General features: G+C 53.1%; 2 protein-coding genes across 3 annotated transcripts; both read left to right on the top strand.

Annotated features, from left to right (window-relative positions):
- Positions 1 to 2,181: 2,181 nt before the first annotated feature.
- Positions 2,182 to 8,397, top strand: noc3l (NOC3-like DNA replication regulator). Its single transcript, XM_061264516.1, has 21 exons — positions 2,182 to 2,321; positions 3,151 to 3,355; positions 3,431 to 3,539; positions 3,624 to 3,778; positions 3,873 to 3,962; positions 4,072 to 4,208; positions 4,275 to 4,436; positions 4,500 to 4,593; positions 4,698 to 4,873; positions 4,992 to 5,120; positions 5,466 to 5,597; positions 5,687 to 5,767; positions 6,257 to 6,357; positions 6,422 to 6,494; positions 6,562 to 6,625; positions 6,699 to 6,770; positions 7,048 to 7,229; positions 7,304 to 7,432; positions 7,494 to 7,591; positions 7,668 to 7,752; positions 7,824 to 8,397. The coding sequence occupies exons 1-21, from the start codon at positions 2,313 to 2,315 to the stop codon at positions 7,938 to 7,940; spliced, it is 2,400 nt and encodes a 799-aa protein (XP_061120500.1). The 5' UTR covers positions 2,182 to 2,312; the 3' UTR covers positions 7,941 to 8,397.
- Positions 8,398 to 8,537: 140 nt separating this feature from the next.
- acta2 (actin alpha 2, smooth muscle) lies at positions 8,538 to 11,823 on the top strand. Of its 2 annotated transcripts, none has more exons than XM_061264526.1 (9): positions 8,538 to 9,487; positions 9,807 to 9,937; positions 10,010 to 10,138; positions 10,204 to 10,314; positions 10,393 to 10,477; positions 10,557 to 10,718; positions 10,792 to 10,983; positions 11,052 to 11,233; positions 11,506 to 11,823. In XM_061264526.1, the coding sequence occupies exons 2-9, from the start codon at positions 9,809 to 9,811 to the stop codon at positions 11,647 to 11,649; spliced, it is 1,134 nt and encodes a 377-aa protein (XP_061120510.1). In that variant the 5' UTR covers positions 8,538 to 9,487; positions 9,807 to 9,808; the 3' UTR covers positions 11,650 to 11,823. The 2 variants fall into 2 exon arrangements, with proteins under 2 accessions (XP_061120510.1, XP_061120509.1); XM_061264525.1 differs by having other exon boundaries at positions 9,784 to 9,937.
- The last annotated feature ends 967 nt before the right edge of the window (positions 11,824 to 12,790 follow it).

Below are 12,790 nucleotides of genomic sequence, written 5' to 3'. Positions count from 1 at the left end.
CGCTCGCTCGCCTGAAGTACAGGCGGCGCTGGGCCTTCTTCGCCAGTGATGCGGTGTTGGTGGACCAGGAGAGATCCTCACTGATGTGCACCCCCAGGAACCTGGCGCTGCTCACTCTCCACCACAACACAAAACAGGTTTGACTGTATTTGTTTACGAAGCCAATCAACCACTAAAACCTATTTTGAAGTTTGCGTCTAGACATTAAGTATCAACAAAAACATTTTTTTGTTTTTAATTCAAATTTTCCTGTCGTCCATGCACCAACTCTCAGAACTCTTATCTGACTTTAGCTTGATTTTGGTAATGTGATGAATTTCTTGTGTCTGGCACAGCGTCCCACCCGGAGCGATCGCCAAGCAAGGTTGGACTGGAGAAGAAAAACTTCTCCGACACTCAGTTGATTGGAAAATATTTTATTCTTTCAAGTCAGGGGTGGTCATTTCCAATTGCCCAACCCTGTTCTAAGTAACTCCAACGCCTGCACGATTCGTCTTCATAGACGTCTTCTTGACCCGATGCAGTTAACTGAGCCTTCTCCGTGCTCCCGCTCGAGCCTATCGAAGCCCAACGGTCATTTGAATTGCAACCGTGTGTTTTCCTTCTTATTTTAGGGAGCATTACCGTTTTTTTCCGTGTATAGTGCGCAAAATTTTACTAATTTATTGTCCTAAAATCCGGGGTGCGCATTATACATGGGTACAAAAAAAAAAAAAAAATTTTTTTTTTTTTTTTTTTTTTTTTTAAGTCCCAATGATCGTCACACACGCAGGGAGGCAATGAGTCCCATTTTTATAGTCTTTGGTATGGTCTTAACTAGGCTGGATGTAATTTTTTTTGTTGGCGTTGATTTCTCCGACTGCCCATAAACGCACCACCGCGCTTCGTGCGCGCACGGGACAGCAAACGAGCAGGTGATCGAGCAAGCGTCTGATACGAGAGCATTGCGGTCGCATGGAGCGTGTTTGAAGTGAACAGCAGAGAAGAAAGGCAAAGTGTTGTGAAATAAAATGCACAGAACGGATGCGCAAGACACGTCAGCTATATAAAGAGCGAGAGTTGTTTTCTTCCTATTAGTTTCAATTCACAGTTTAATTAGCAGTTTCAATCAGCAAATAACAAAATGCGTATTACAGGTAATATTTTATTTCACAACACTTTGCCTTGTTCCTTTGGTCTCTGCTGTTCATCCTAAAACACAAAGGCGCTCTTTAAGCAATGCGACAGTGAGCGCCCGGCGCGCTGCACCAAATTAAGCTCCCTGCGCAGTGCGCACTGAGGTCCACTTAAATTTTAGAAAGTACATCAGGACTTTAAAAATATCTTCTAAATTTCAGCGACGGCTCTGTCACAATAATCGACCAGCCCGGTGCAGTTGGGCGGTCGGCGGCGCGCTACGATTGAGCGTTCTCTCGCGCGCTCTCTCTCTCGCTCTCTCTCGCTCTCGCACACACGCAAACCGGATATCATACGGAGGCCGCCATTACAGATGCGCAGAACGGATGAGCAAGACACGTCAGCTATATAAAGAGCGAGAGTTCAGTTCTCTACCTAAATCCGTATTACAGGTAATATTTTATTTCACAACACTTTGCCTTGTTCCTTTCTTCTCTGCTGTTCACTTCAAACACGCTCCATGCGCACGGAGCGCGGTGGTGCGTTTATGGGCAGTCGGAGAAATCAACGCCAACAAAAAAAATTACATCCAGCCTAGTTAAGACCATACCAAAGACTATAAAAATGGGACCCATTGCCTCCCTGCGTGTGTGACGATCATTGGGACTTAAAAAAAAAAAAAAAAATAAATTTTTTTTTAAAAAAAATTCATAAAAATTGGGTGCGTATTATACATGGGTACAAGCTTTTTTCCAGCATCAGCATGCCATTTTTAGGGGTGCGTACTATACATGGGGGCGCACTATACACGGAAAAAAACGGTAAGTCTAAAGCAGGAGTGCCCAATACATGTCCCCTCCATCGCCAGCACCATCTGCGACGATGGTGACCAGCCCGGTTTTTGTTGTTGTTTTGTTTGTTTGTCTGTCTGTGTCCTGACATCAAGTAACTTGACTGGCGCGGTGACCTGTCCGTTATTTGTCATGTCTCTGAAGTTTTCCCAAAGGAGATTCAAGTCGAATTTCACTCGGACAAGATGCAGTGCGGCCTCCTTCCATCTGTGTCGCTGTCCACACAGGAAGTGTTGGCATTTGGGTCCTCTCGAGCTTTTCTGTTTCCGGTTCCGTTTTCCGCCATCCATGCGTGTAGAACGCTCGTGTTTTGGCTTCCTTCTACCCTGAACGCATTCAACCATCATGGCACCGGTGAGTTTGACGTAGAAAGCGAACGCGACGTCAATGTTTGTTGATGTTTTCAACCACGCTGTTCACGCGAGATCTTTCGGTGCCTCCAAAAGGTTCCATTTCATTTGACGTCGTTGTTGGGCTCTCGAAGCTGCAGTTAAAACCAAACAAACAGCGCGTAATAAATGCAAGCAAGCGTTTGGTGCCTTTTTTGAAGTTTTGAACTTTGGGCTCGTGGTACCGTGGCGTGAAAAACAAATGCAAGGAGCTTATCCCAAACACTGAGTCTAATACGCTGTCATCAGTCGTCGTGCGATTTCAGGGCTGGCTCGGCGACTACTTTTCTGGAATGAAAAATGTGTATTGTTTCACAGTTGAGTGTGTTAAGTTAAAGTTCCTCTGTGACCGGCGGACCTTGAGCCTCGGTCTGAGAGAGTGACGGTTTCTGGCGTCCTCAAGACCGCCACACTATCACATTGTCGCGTTCCAAATGCAGTCCATTGAACTAAGCTCTTCATCCATCATTCAAAAGCCTCCATGGTTTGCAACAATCAGAGTCAGTCAAAGTGGCTCAAATTCCGACGTTAAGAGTGGAGCAAATGCAATTTGCCTACGAGACGTTGAAGGAAAGGTGAGAGTGTAAAAAATAAGTCGGGATTTTTCCTTTCTGAGTTGTCGATTGACTTGAGCCTGCCTCATTACCTGTTAGGGAAGGTAGGGCAGCTATGTAGACAAATGGTCGAAAAGTGTGCTTGTTCATCCAAAAATCCCATGTAAATGTACCCGCTCGCGCATTTGCTCTGTTTGCGTGACCTCTGCGTGTCCGTTGTTTTTCGGCGGCCGGCCGCAGTCTCGCTCCAAGAAGCGCCGCCCGTCCTTTCGGCGGCTGCTGAAGACGAGCGGCGTGAAGCTGGACAACAAGCTGAGGAACCGGCAGATGAAGCGACAAAACTGCGACAAGAAGCAGCGCAAGGAGCACCGGAAGATGCGGCAGGCACTCAAGGGCACCGCGCTGGCCACGCCCCGCCCGCTTGACATTACTGCCAAAAGGCCCGGTAAGATCACCACGTTTCAATCGCGAGAGAGCCATTCGATACTATGTGCTATGCGTATGTATGATACGATGTCAGAGGAGGAGGAGGAGGAGGAGGACTTCCTGGAGAGTTTGCCCACTGACATGATGGACGACAACGACCTGCAGCAGATGTCCTCCTTCCTGAGCAGGGACCTGTCATCATGGTAACCTGCGCACACTTCGGCGCCTGCCTGCCTGCCCACCTGCCCACCTGTACGAGTCATGTCCCGTCTGCACGTGCGTCTTAGCGGCCCGGCGCACAGCGGCAAGAAACGCAAGTCGGAGGTGGTCCCAGGCTACGAGAAGATTCCCAGGAAGATGGCCGCCGTGGCGGAGAAGGAGGTTGTCCACTTGCTACCCATCAAAGACAGGACGCGACTCATCCCGCAGAGTATGCACAGAGGTGAGGCCCACGCAAAGAAGGAGCAGGCAGGCGCCGTACCACCAAAGGGGCCCGCCGTGCTGCTCACCATTGTTTGTCTGTTGTGCGTGTGCAGAGGTCAACAAGCAACCGGAGGAGGAGGAGGAAGACGACGACGAGGAAGAGGAGGAAGCAGCAGCAGCAGCCACACAGGAGGTTGAAATGGGTACGGATGGGCTGAAAAGGCTATTTGAACAAAATTGGGGCCCTAGCGGCCGGGGGCATTTCCTCCCACTGGCTGTTAATTGCTTGGCCCCACCCGCCCTCGTTTTCAGGATCGGCGGAGCTAATCGACGGAACGACGGCGCTGACGCCAGCGCAGCAACAGGAAGCCAGGGTGCGCAAGATCCAAGACAGGAAGTTGACCATCGCACGCCTGGCGTCCACAGTCATCGCCCACCCCGTCAACAATGTGAGTGAATGAGTGTGTGCACGTTATTTTGCTTTAGCCTGCTCACCCTCTAGTGCGCCCGTGCAGGTGAAGTGTGTGAAGCAGCTGCGCGGGATGCTGATGGAGGCGGACCCTTGCGTGGCGGTGACGGTCAGGAAGTTGGCCATGGTGTCATTGATGGAAATCTTCAAAGACATCGTTCCCACCTACAAGATACGACCTTTGACCGCCGCTGAGAAAGCCGCCAAGGTACCACGCTGGCGCGCGTGCGGCCATTGGTCGGCGCTGACCGTGCCATAATCGTCGCCCCAGGTGAAGAAGGAGACGCAGCAGCTGCGGGAGTTTGAGGAAGGACTGCTGAGTCAGTACAAATTCTACCTGGAGGATTTGGAGCAGTGCATCAGAGGTAAAGCGGATAAGTGGCCGTCCTCCCTTTCTTCTGGCCACCTGCTCTTGCTGGTCCTTTGAAATTTAGAGCGACCGCTGACGCCCGTCTGTGTTTGCGTGCAGACTGGAAGCAGAAGAAGAGCAAGCGCAGCCAGGCGGTGTCGCTGGAGCGTTACTCGGGCCTGGCCGGGGTGGCCGTGCGCTGCCTGTGCGAATTGCTGCTGGCCTTGCCGCACTTTAACTTCCACAACAACATCCTGGTGGCCTTGGCGCCGCTGATGAACGACCCCGTCAAGACGGTGAGCACCGTGCCGCCCCGGCCTGGCCCGACCTGACCTGTCTCTCTCTCTCTCTCTCTCTCTCTCTCTCTCTCTCTCTCTCTCTCTCTCTCGCACGCGTGGGCGCATCTTTCCTTAGGTGTCTGACATGTGCTGCCGCACTTTCTCCGAGCTGTTTCACCAAGACAAGGTGGGCGGGACCTCTCTGGCCGCCGTTCGTGTCATTTCGGGTCTGGTCAAGAGTCTCAACTTCAACGTCAGGCCCCAGGCAAGGAACGCCTCCTTCCTTTCTAACGACAACAGTCTTGCGTTGCGTTCTGGCGTTGTAGCACATAACGCCCACCTATCGCTAACAAGTTGTTGAGTGGATCTGTCGCAATATTGGAAGCGCCGCAATCCGCTGATGGACCGTAATGGCAAGACGATAGCGACCGGCGTCCCGGCGAACTTCCCTCGCGGTCTTTTGTCAGCTTGGCCGCTGTGGCTCAAGACTGTGTGTGTGTGTGTGTGTGTGTGTGTGTGTGTGTGTGTGTGTGTGTGTGTGTGTGTGTGTGTGTGTGTGTGTGTGTGTGTGTGTGTGTGTGTGTGTGTGTGTGCGCGCGCGTGCGTGTAGGTGCTGCGGACGCTGCTGAGTGTGCGAATCCAGGAAGCGCTGGTGAAGAAGGACATGAAGGACATGACGCCCAGCGTGAAGGCCATGCGCCACAAAGACAAGAAGAACAATCTGTCACGCATGCAGCGCAAGGTAACACAAAGCCGGCTGCCCAAAAGTGCGGCCTCAGCACGCCGTTTGCTTGCCTCACTCTCTGTCTCTCTCTCTCTCTGTCTGTGCAGTGGAAGAAAGCGGAGGAGAAGCTGCAGCAGGAGCTTCTGGAAGCCGAAGCGTCGGACAGCAAAGACAAGAAGACGAAAATGGTGAGGAGGAGTGCAACGTCTGAGTGTGACTCTTGAGACAAAAGCAGATTTTGCAAGCAACTACACTGCAAAATCGTTTTCCACAGCGGAATTGGAGCAATGGACGATAGTACCAGCTCAGCGGCCTAGTGGTAGAGTGTCCGCCCTGAGACTGGAAGGTTTTGGGTTCAAACCCCGGCTGGCCGGGTCATACGAAAGACTATAAAAATGGGACCCATTGCCTCCCTGCTTGGCACTCAGCATTAAGGGTTGGAATTGGGGGGTTAGATCACCAAATGATTCCCGAGCGCGGCACCGCTGCTGCTCACTGCTCCCCTCTCCCTCGGGGGATGGATTAAAATCACATGGGGATGGGTTAAATGCAGAGGACAAATTTCACCACACCCAGATATGTGTGTGTGACGGACGATCATTGGGACTTTAACTTGGGACTTTAGTGAAAGTCCTGTGAGAGACCTGCTACAGTTCTTCTTGTTTTTCTCCACGCAGCACACAGAGACTCTCAACATCGTCTTCCTCGTGTACTTTCGAATTTTGAAGAAAGCTCACAAGTCTGTCCTTCTTCCTGCAGTGTTGGAGGGGCTGGCCAAGTAACGCGCACGCACATGCACGCACGCACGCACACACACTAACGCTGATGTCACTTCCTGTTAGTTTTGCCCATTTGATCAACTTGGAGTTCTTTGATGACCTGCTCAATGTGCTCCAAAGCCTTATCCAGTCAGGAGTGAGTATAACACAGACTCGTACGTCTTGAGACCACACGCTTAATTTGATTTGCGATTGCCGTGCAGGATCTGACTGACAGGGAGAGACTTCACTGCATCCAGACAGTCTTCACCATCCTTTCTGGGCAAGGTGCGTGCGTGCGTGCGTGTTTGCTAGCACACAGCCCACAAGTGAAATGTGCCGTATGTTTGTGCCGCATCAGGTGATGTCCTCAACATGGACCCTCTCAACTTTTACTCTGAGCTGTACGCCATGTTGCCACGGCTGCACGCAGGTTGGTGGTCCCGTCGCCTCTCGTCGGGCTTTGGCTTCATCCAAATGTTGCCGTCAGTTTCAAGATGACTGACTGCAGCTTTAAGAACACAAATGGTGCAGCCAAACTCTTAAAAAAAAAACACAAGACTTTTTGGGGGACTGGCAGATGGAACAAATAGCGTTTTGATCATTTTGATGGCCGAAGGCGGTTTTGGTTTGTGAGGACACATTGAGCTTCTACCTTAAGGCACTGCTAGCGTCACCAGCTTCGAGCGTTGACGAGCCCTCTCCCTCAGGGACTTCCGATGACGACATCCTCATTGTGCTACGCTGCCTGGATGCCATGTTGATCCGCCGCAGGAAGCGGGTGAGCCTGCAAAGGGCCATGGCGTTCATCAAGCGGCTCAGCGGGCTCAGCTTGCACGTCCAGACGCAGGCCAGCATCGGACTCCTCGCCGCCACCAGGGCCGCGCTGCATGTGAGTGCGTGCGTGCGAGCGAGTGAGTGTGACTCGTAACGAGCTAGTCAATTCATGTGCCTCTTTGTTGTCAGTCGTTTCCGAGATGCGACTTCTTGCTGGACAACGAGGTCCAGGGCAGCGGCGTCTACTTGGCTGAACTGCCCCAACCTGAACACTGCAACGCTCACAACACCGCCTTGTGGGAGCTCCACACACTGCAGGTACACGCGCGCACTTCCGCGGTGCCCCGATCTGATGTGACACGTGACAGCATCTGCGCAGAGGCATTTCCACCCGGTGGTGCGGCAGCTGGCGGTGCATCTGAGTCGTGGCGCTCCCAGCGAAGGCGGGGCCGTGCTTCCGCTTGAGCTGAGCCGCAGGTAAGAGCCAGCGCACGTCGCCATTCTGTGTCGAGGCGGGTGACGCTGCGCTAACCTCGGAGGACTTCCCGTGCAGGTCGCCGGTACAGCTGTTTGCAGATTATGATGTCAAAGGCATGACCTTCAACCCCCCAGTAGCTCCGCCCGGACACAAGAAAAAGGTGCGCGCACGCCCACACACACACACAGAAACACCAAAGTCATGCATTTTGTTTTGCATTTTTGCTTCCAGGAAGTTTTCAGAGTCGATAGGTGGCTGCTGGACAGCGATCTGCAGCAACTTGTTGATGACACCCTGCGCTCCAGTCAGGAGGCGGAGCTTGACTTTAGTACAACACGCAAACACTGACACCCATGCAAACACATCCTGTGTTTCATTTGTAAAAAAAGAAAATATTAATCTTGGGGCGGGTCGTCAATGTCAGTCAAAGCTGGAGATAGGTCGGTCTTGTCCCGATTGACCTTTGCTACACTGAACTTTTTTTTCTTGATGCAATAAATACAAATTTGCTCAGATGTTTGGGCTGCTGCTGCTGTTGGTGTGTGTGAGCGCCGGCGTGGCCATCAGCAGAAGGCGCAGTGCCGCAGCGTTCTGTCGCCACTGTGGAGAGGTTCTCGAGAAAGGAACGTTGAGGAGCTAGCAGATTTCTGGAGGCAACCAGCCAACCAGGCAGCCACATCAGTGCCAGTGCCAGTGCATTTCCTTATGGCCTCAGCATGTTAGCTAGCGCCTGGCAGCGCAACAATCTGGTGGAGGACATGGACTGCCGAATCTAGTCATGAAATGAATGATTCTTTTGACATCAGAGACGCCACCTTGTGGTCACTGCGCGACACTGCACTAGCTAACTATCCAAGTCGCCGCATTCCACAAACCTTTTCAAACAGGCCTGCGTAAAAGCAGCCAACGCACATATCGAGCCGCACATTCCGCAGCACGCTCACACGGTGCGGTGCGCGTGTTTGCCGACCAATGCCAGTCGGGCCTCGCGAGTTCGTCTGCGCTCCAAATGTTTTCCCATTTTCGGTCAAAGTCGAGCAAGAGCGTTTGCGCGGCGCACTGCGTGTGTGTGTGAGAGGAATGAGGAGTCGGTGATCACTCGGTGGCCCCGCCCTCACATGAGAGTTTGCATGTCTCCTCAGCTCCTTTTTAGGACTTGATGACATGCTGATGTTATGCTTCTGCTAGGATTTTGCTTTAGAGCAGGAAGTTGTCCCGCGCGTCCTCCCTTTTCCTTTTAAGGAGAAGCCAGCGTGTGCCCCTCCATCTTGACCTTTGGCCTCATCTTCATCTGGATACGCAACTACATTACAATGTCACCGGCATCAACTCAGAAGCCAAGGGACCCGAGATTGCACGGCAGTCGCGTCTCAAGTCAACTTGACTTGACTTGACTTGACTTGAGATTGCACGGCAGTCGTGTCTCGAGGGGCACGTGGGCCGGGAAGTCGCCGTAAGGTCAGCGGGCCTCGCCGAGGACCGGAAGAGGTCAACGACGGCGAACGCTGGGACAGGGAACTCGGACTGGGATCAGGAGAAGAACCTGGACCGGAGGCAGAAGCGGTAACTGAAAAACAACTTGAAACACAACAAGGACTTGGACCAAGATGAGAGCCAGAACTGGGAGAAAAGCAACTTCTCAATCAACGTGCAAGTATGAAAGTGGGAGGAGGAAGTCCCCGGCACGCCATTGGCCGGCTCCCTTGGGCCCAGCCCTACAAGGAGCCGAGCGGACCGAGGACGCCGAGTGGGCAGGGGTGCGCGGGGGGCCCCGCTCCTTGTTTGGCTGGAGGAGAGGAGGAGGAGCAGGAGCAGGCTTCTTAAGGTGTCTCCTCTGGCGGGAGCCTCACTCAGCGGCTCGCTCCTGCTGCCTTCCCACGTCCAGCAGCACCACGGTAAGAGTCTCGGGCTTCTTCACATCATGCGCCACTTTGTCGTCATCGCCTCCAATTGGCATCTTCACCAAAACCTCCTCTTCAGCCGCTCGTGCATGTTCCTGCCGCCGAAGTCTCGATAGAGGCAGCAGCTTCGGGTCACGACCGGTCCGTCGATGCCCAAATATGGCGCGTGCAGCCGATGGCCAATTTTGGACATTTGGCTTGTGCCCAAGCGTGTTCCGCCACATATTGCGTCATGTATGCGAGCGTCGTCGGGTGTCCTAGCTCGCCCTAACCGCCAGCACCGCCCTCAGCGCGGTATCCCCCCCCCCCCCAGCCATGTGCGACGACGAGGAGAGCACCGCCCTGGTGTGCGACAACGGATCGGGACTTTGCAAAGCCGGATTTGCCGGAGATGACGCGCCCAGGGCCGTCTTCCCGTCCATCGTGGGCCGGCCCAGGCACCAGGTCGGCCGGCGTCGAGCTGCTCTTTGGCGATGATGCAAAGAGTTGTGAAGTGACGGCGTGTGCGTGCGTCAGGGCGTGATGGTGGGCATGGGCCAGAAGGACAGTTACGTGGGCGACGAGGCTCAGAGCAAGCGAGGGATCCTCACCCTCAAGTATCCCATCGAGCACGGCATCATCACCAACTGGGACGACATGGAGAAGGTAGGTGGGCGGTCGAGGTGGAGTCGAGCGACCGCCGCCATCCGACGTGTCCGATGTTTGGCCAGATCTGGCATCACTCTTTCTACAACGAGCTGCGAGTGGCCCCGGAGGAGCATCCCACCCTCCTGACGGAAGCGCCGCTCAACCCCAAGGCCAACAGGGAGAAGATGACTCAGGTGAGAGGCACCCTGGGCGAGCGCCGCGCTGAGCGTCGCACCGTTTCACGTCTCAGCTGCGTCCTGCTTGACGTGCAGATCATGTTTGAGACCTTCAACGTTCCCGCCATGTACGTGGCCATCCAGGCCGTCTTGTCCCTCTACGCCTCTGGACGCACGACAGGTGCCCCTCCGTTGACAGGCAGGCAGGCGAGCTTGCCTGCGGCAATTGCGTGGCTGACCGACCGCGCCTCAACTTTCAGGCATCGTTTTGGACTCCGGCGACGGCGTGACCCACAACGTTCCCATCTACGAAGGTTACGCGCTGCCTCACGCCATCATGAGGTTGGACCTGGCTGGGCGTGACCTCACCGACTACCTCATGAAGATCCTGACCGAGCGTGGCTACAGCTTCGTCACCACGGGTACGTGAGCGCCCGCCCAACCGGTCATGTGCGTCTGTCAACACCACCCACGTTTCACGTTGGGTCACCTCAGCCGAGCGCGAGATTGTGCGCGACATCAAGGAGAAGTTGTGCTACGTCGCTCTGGACTTTGAGAACGAGATGGGGACGGCGGCCACGTCGTCGTCGCTGGAGAAGAGTTACGAGCTCCCCGACGGTCAGGTCATCACCATCGGGAACGAGCGCTTCCGATGCCCCGAGACCTTGTTCCAGCCATCCTTCATCGGTGAGTGGGTCCCTCCGTTCGGCTCGGCTTCGCTCGGGTGGGCTGACGACGCGCCGCGGCCGCCGCAGGCATGGAGTCGGCCGGCATCCACGAGACCACCTACAACAGCATCATGAAGTGCGATATCGACATCCGCAAGGACCTCTACGCCAACAACGTGTTGTCGGGGGGCACCACCATGTACCCCGGCATCGCCGACCGCATGCAGAAGGAGATCACCGCACTGGCGCCCAGCACCATGAAGATTAAGGTGAGCTTGGCGTGGTGCCGATCGCCGCCGTCGAGCCTGGCTCAAATGTCAAGCCGCTGCTCCCGATTGAGCTTTCGCCAAAGTTTTCAAGTCTTCCGACTTTTGGGCCAAGGAATGCGCGTTGTTGTTCGCTTTCGGCCGAATGAGCAACTTTTGGGGAGTATTGTTGTGACGGAAGGTGTGTGTGTGTGTGTGTCTGTGCGTGCGTGCGTGCCCGCCCGCGTGTGCCTGCACACCCACTTGCCGGTCCTCCCTTGTCCCTTGCCACTCAGATCATCGCCCCTCCGGAGAGAAAGTACTCTGTGTGGATCGGCGGCTCCATTCTGGCGTCGCTGTCCACCTTCCAGCAGATGTGGATCAGCAAGCAGGAGTACGACGAAGCCGGCCCGTCCATCGTCCACCGAAAGTGCTTCTAGACGGCCCGGGCTGGAGCGGGCCGTCCATCGACAAGTCCCACCTCCATCTTCTGTCCTCCTTTTGTTAAGCTCATTTTGTTGTTTTTTACATTTTGGACAAAGTAAACCTTGACCGCTGCCACCGATTATGCCGTAGCAAACTAAAGCAGAATAAAAAGCAAACCACAAGCTCAACTTTGGGTCATTTGTCACAATGCCAGACAGTCAACTTATGATTAGTTTAGGCTTTTTTAAGGAGACTTCCATCCTTTTTTTGCTTTTATATTCATCTAATTGTGCACATGGAGTTTCTGAGGTTGTACAAAAGTGTAATCTATCCCAGCGGTCCCCAACCACCGGGCCGCGGACCGGTACCGGTCCGTGGGTCACTTGGTACCGGGCCGCCAAGCCGCACAGAATATTTTTTTTTTTTTTTTTATCGACGATCAATTAATTCAGGTCAAGACACTCGTCCCGGTCCCGTGACATGTTTCCCCAGTCGAGCCCGCAAAGCTAATATGTGGCGACAGGCTAACTAACCAGGCAATGAAGCATTCAAAACTGCTTCAACACATGGAGACCAAGCATCCTGCAATAAAAGACAAACCTTAATCACTTCGGGTGTCATTGTGTCCGATTACGTCTAGATGGGACCGGCTCGTTTCTGAGAAACAAACTCAGTGCGCCCACTAATTCAACGTAATGGTGAGTTTTATTTTTGTCATTTGTACTTGTTTTTATGTCAGTTGTATCATTTTATTTCATCGTATTTATATATTTATTATAAATGTATTATTTATTTATATAAATGTATTATTTATTTATATAAATGCCGGTCCGCGAAAATATTTCTGACATGTAACCGGTCCGTGGCGCAAAAAAGGTTGGGGACCACTGATCTATCCCTCCAGGTGTTGCAGAGATACTTTTACGATCTGTTTATTTACTCTGTTCCTTTTTCTCCATTTTTTTTTTTTTTATATAATCACATCCTTTGAGGCGGAACTACCAAACAAGGTAATGGTTTTCACTTCTTGTGGGTGTTTTGAATAGTTGTATCAGATGAATGCATCGAAGGTGCTGTATTATTCTTGGGGGACACAAAAATAGGTTAAACGCATTCGTTAGCTTCTCGCTAACGCTAGCATTTTAGCTTACTAAC

The sequence above is a fragment of the Syngnathus typhle genome, linkage group LG18 (assembly GCF_033458585.1).
Source record: "Syngnathus typhle isolate RoL2023-S1 ecotype Sweden linkage group LG18, RoL_Styp_1.0, whole genome shotgun sequence".
In the NCBI taxonomy this organism is placed as follows: domain Eukaryota; kingdom Metazoa; phylum Chordata; class Actinopteri; order Syngnathiformes; family Syngnathidae; genus Syngnathus; species Syngnathus typhle.
This window is presented reverse-complemented; position numbering and strand designations above follow the sequence as displayed.

What these genes read in the sequence shown, in the direction of transcription:
- noc3l (XM_061264516.1), top strand. An exon ending in TCGCCCACCCCGTCAACAAT is followed by an intron (nt 4,209 to 4,274) that starts GTGAGTGAATGA and finishes GCGCCCGTGCAG; the next exon opens with GTGAAGTGTGTGAAGCAGCT. An exon ending in CCACCAGGGCCGCGCTGCAT is followed by an intron (nt 7,230 to 7,303) that starts GTGAGTGCGTGC and finishes CTTTGTTGTCAG; the next exon opens with TCGTTTCCGAGATGCGACTT.
- acta2 (XM_061264526.1), top strand. Translation starts at nt 9,809, where the DNA reads ATGTGCGACGACGAGGAGAGCACCGCCCTGGTGTGCGACAACGGATCG. An exon ending in ACTGGGACGACATGGAGAAG is followed by an intron (nt 10,139 to 10,203) that starts GTAGGTGGGCGG and finishes ATGTTTGGCCAG; the next exon opens with ATCTGGCATCACTCTTTCTA. An exon ending in CCAGCACCATGAAGATTAAG is followed by an intron (nt 11,234 to 11,505) that starts GTGAGCTTGGCG and finishes CTTGCCACTCAG; the next exon opens with ATCATCGCCCCTCCGGAGAG.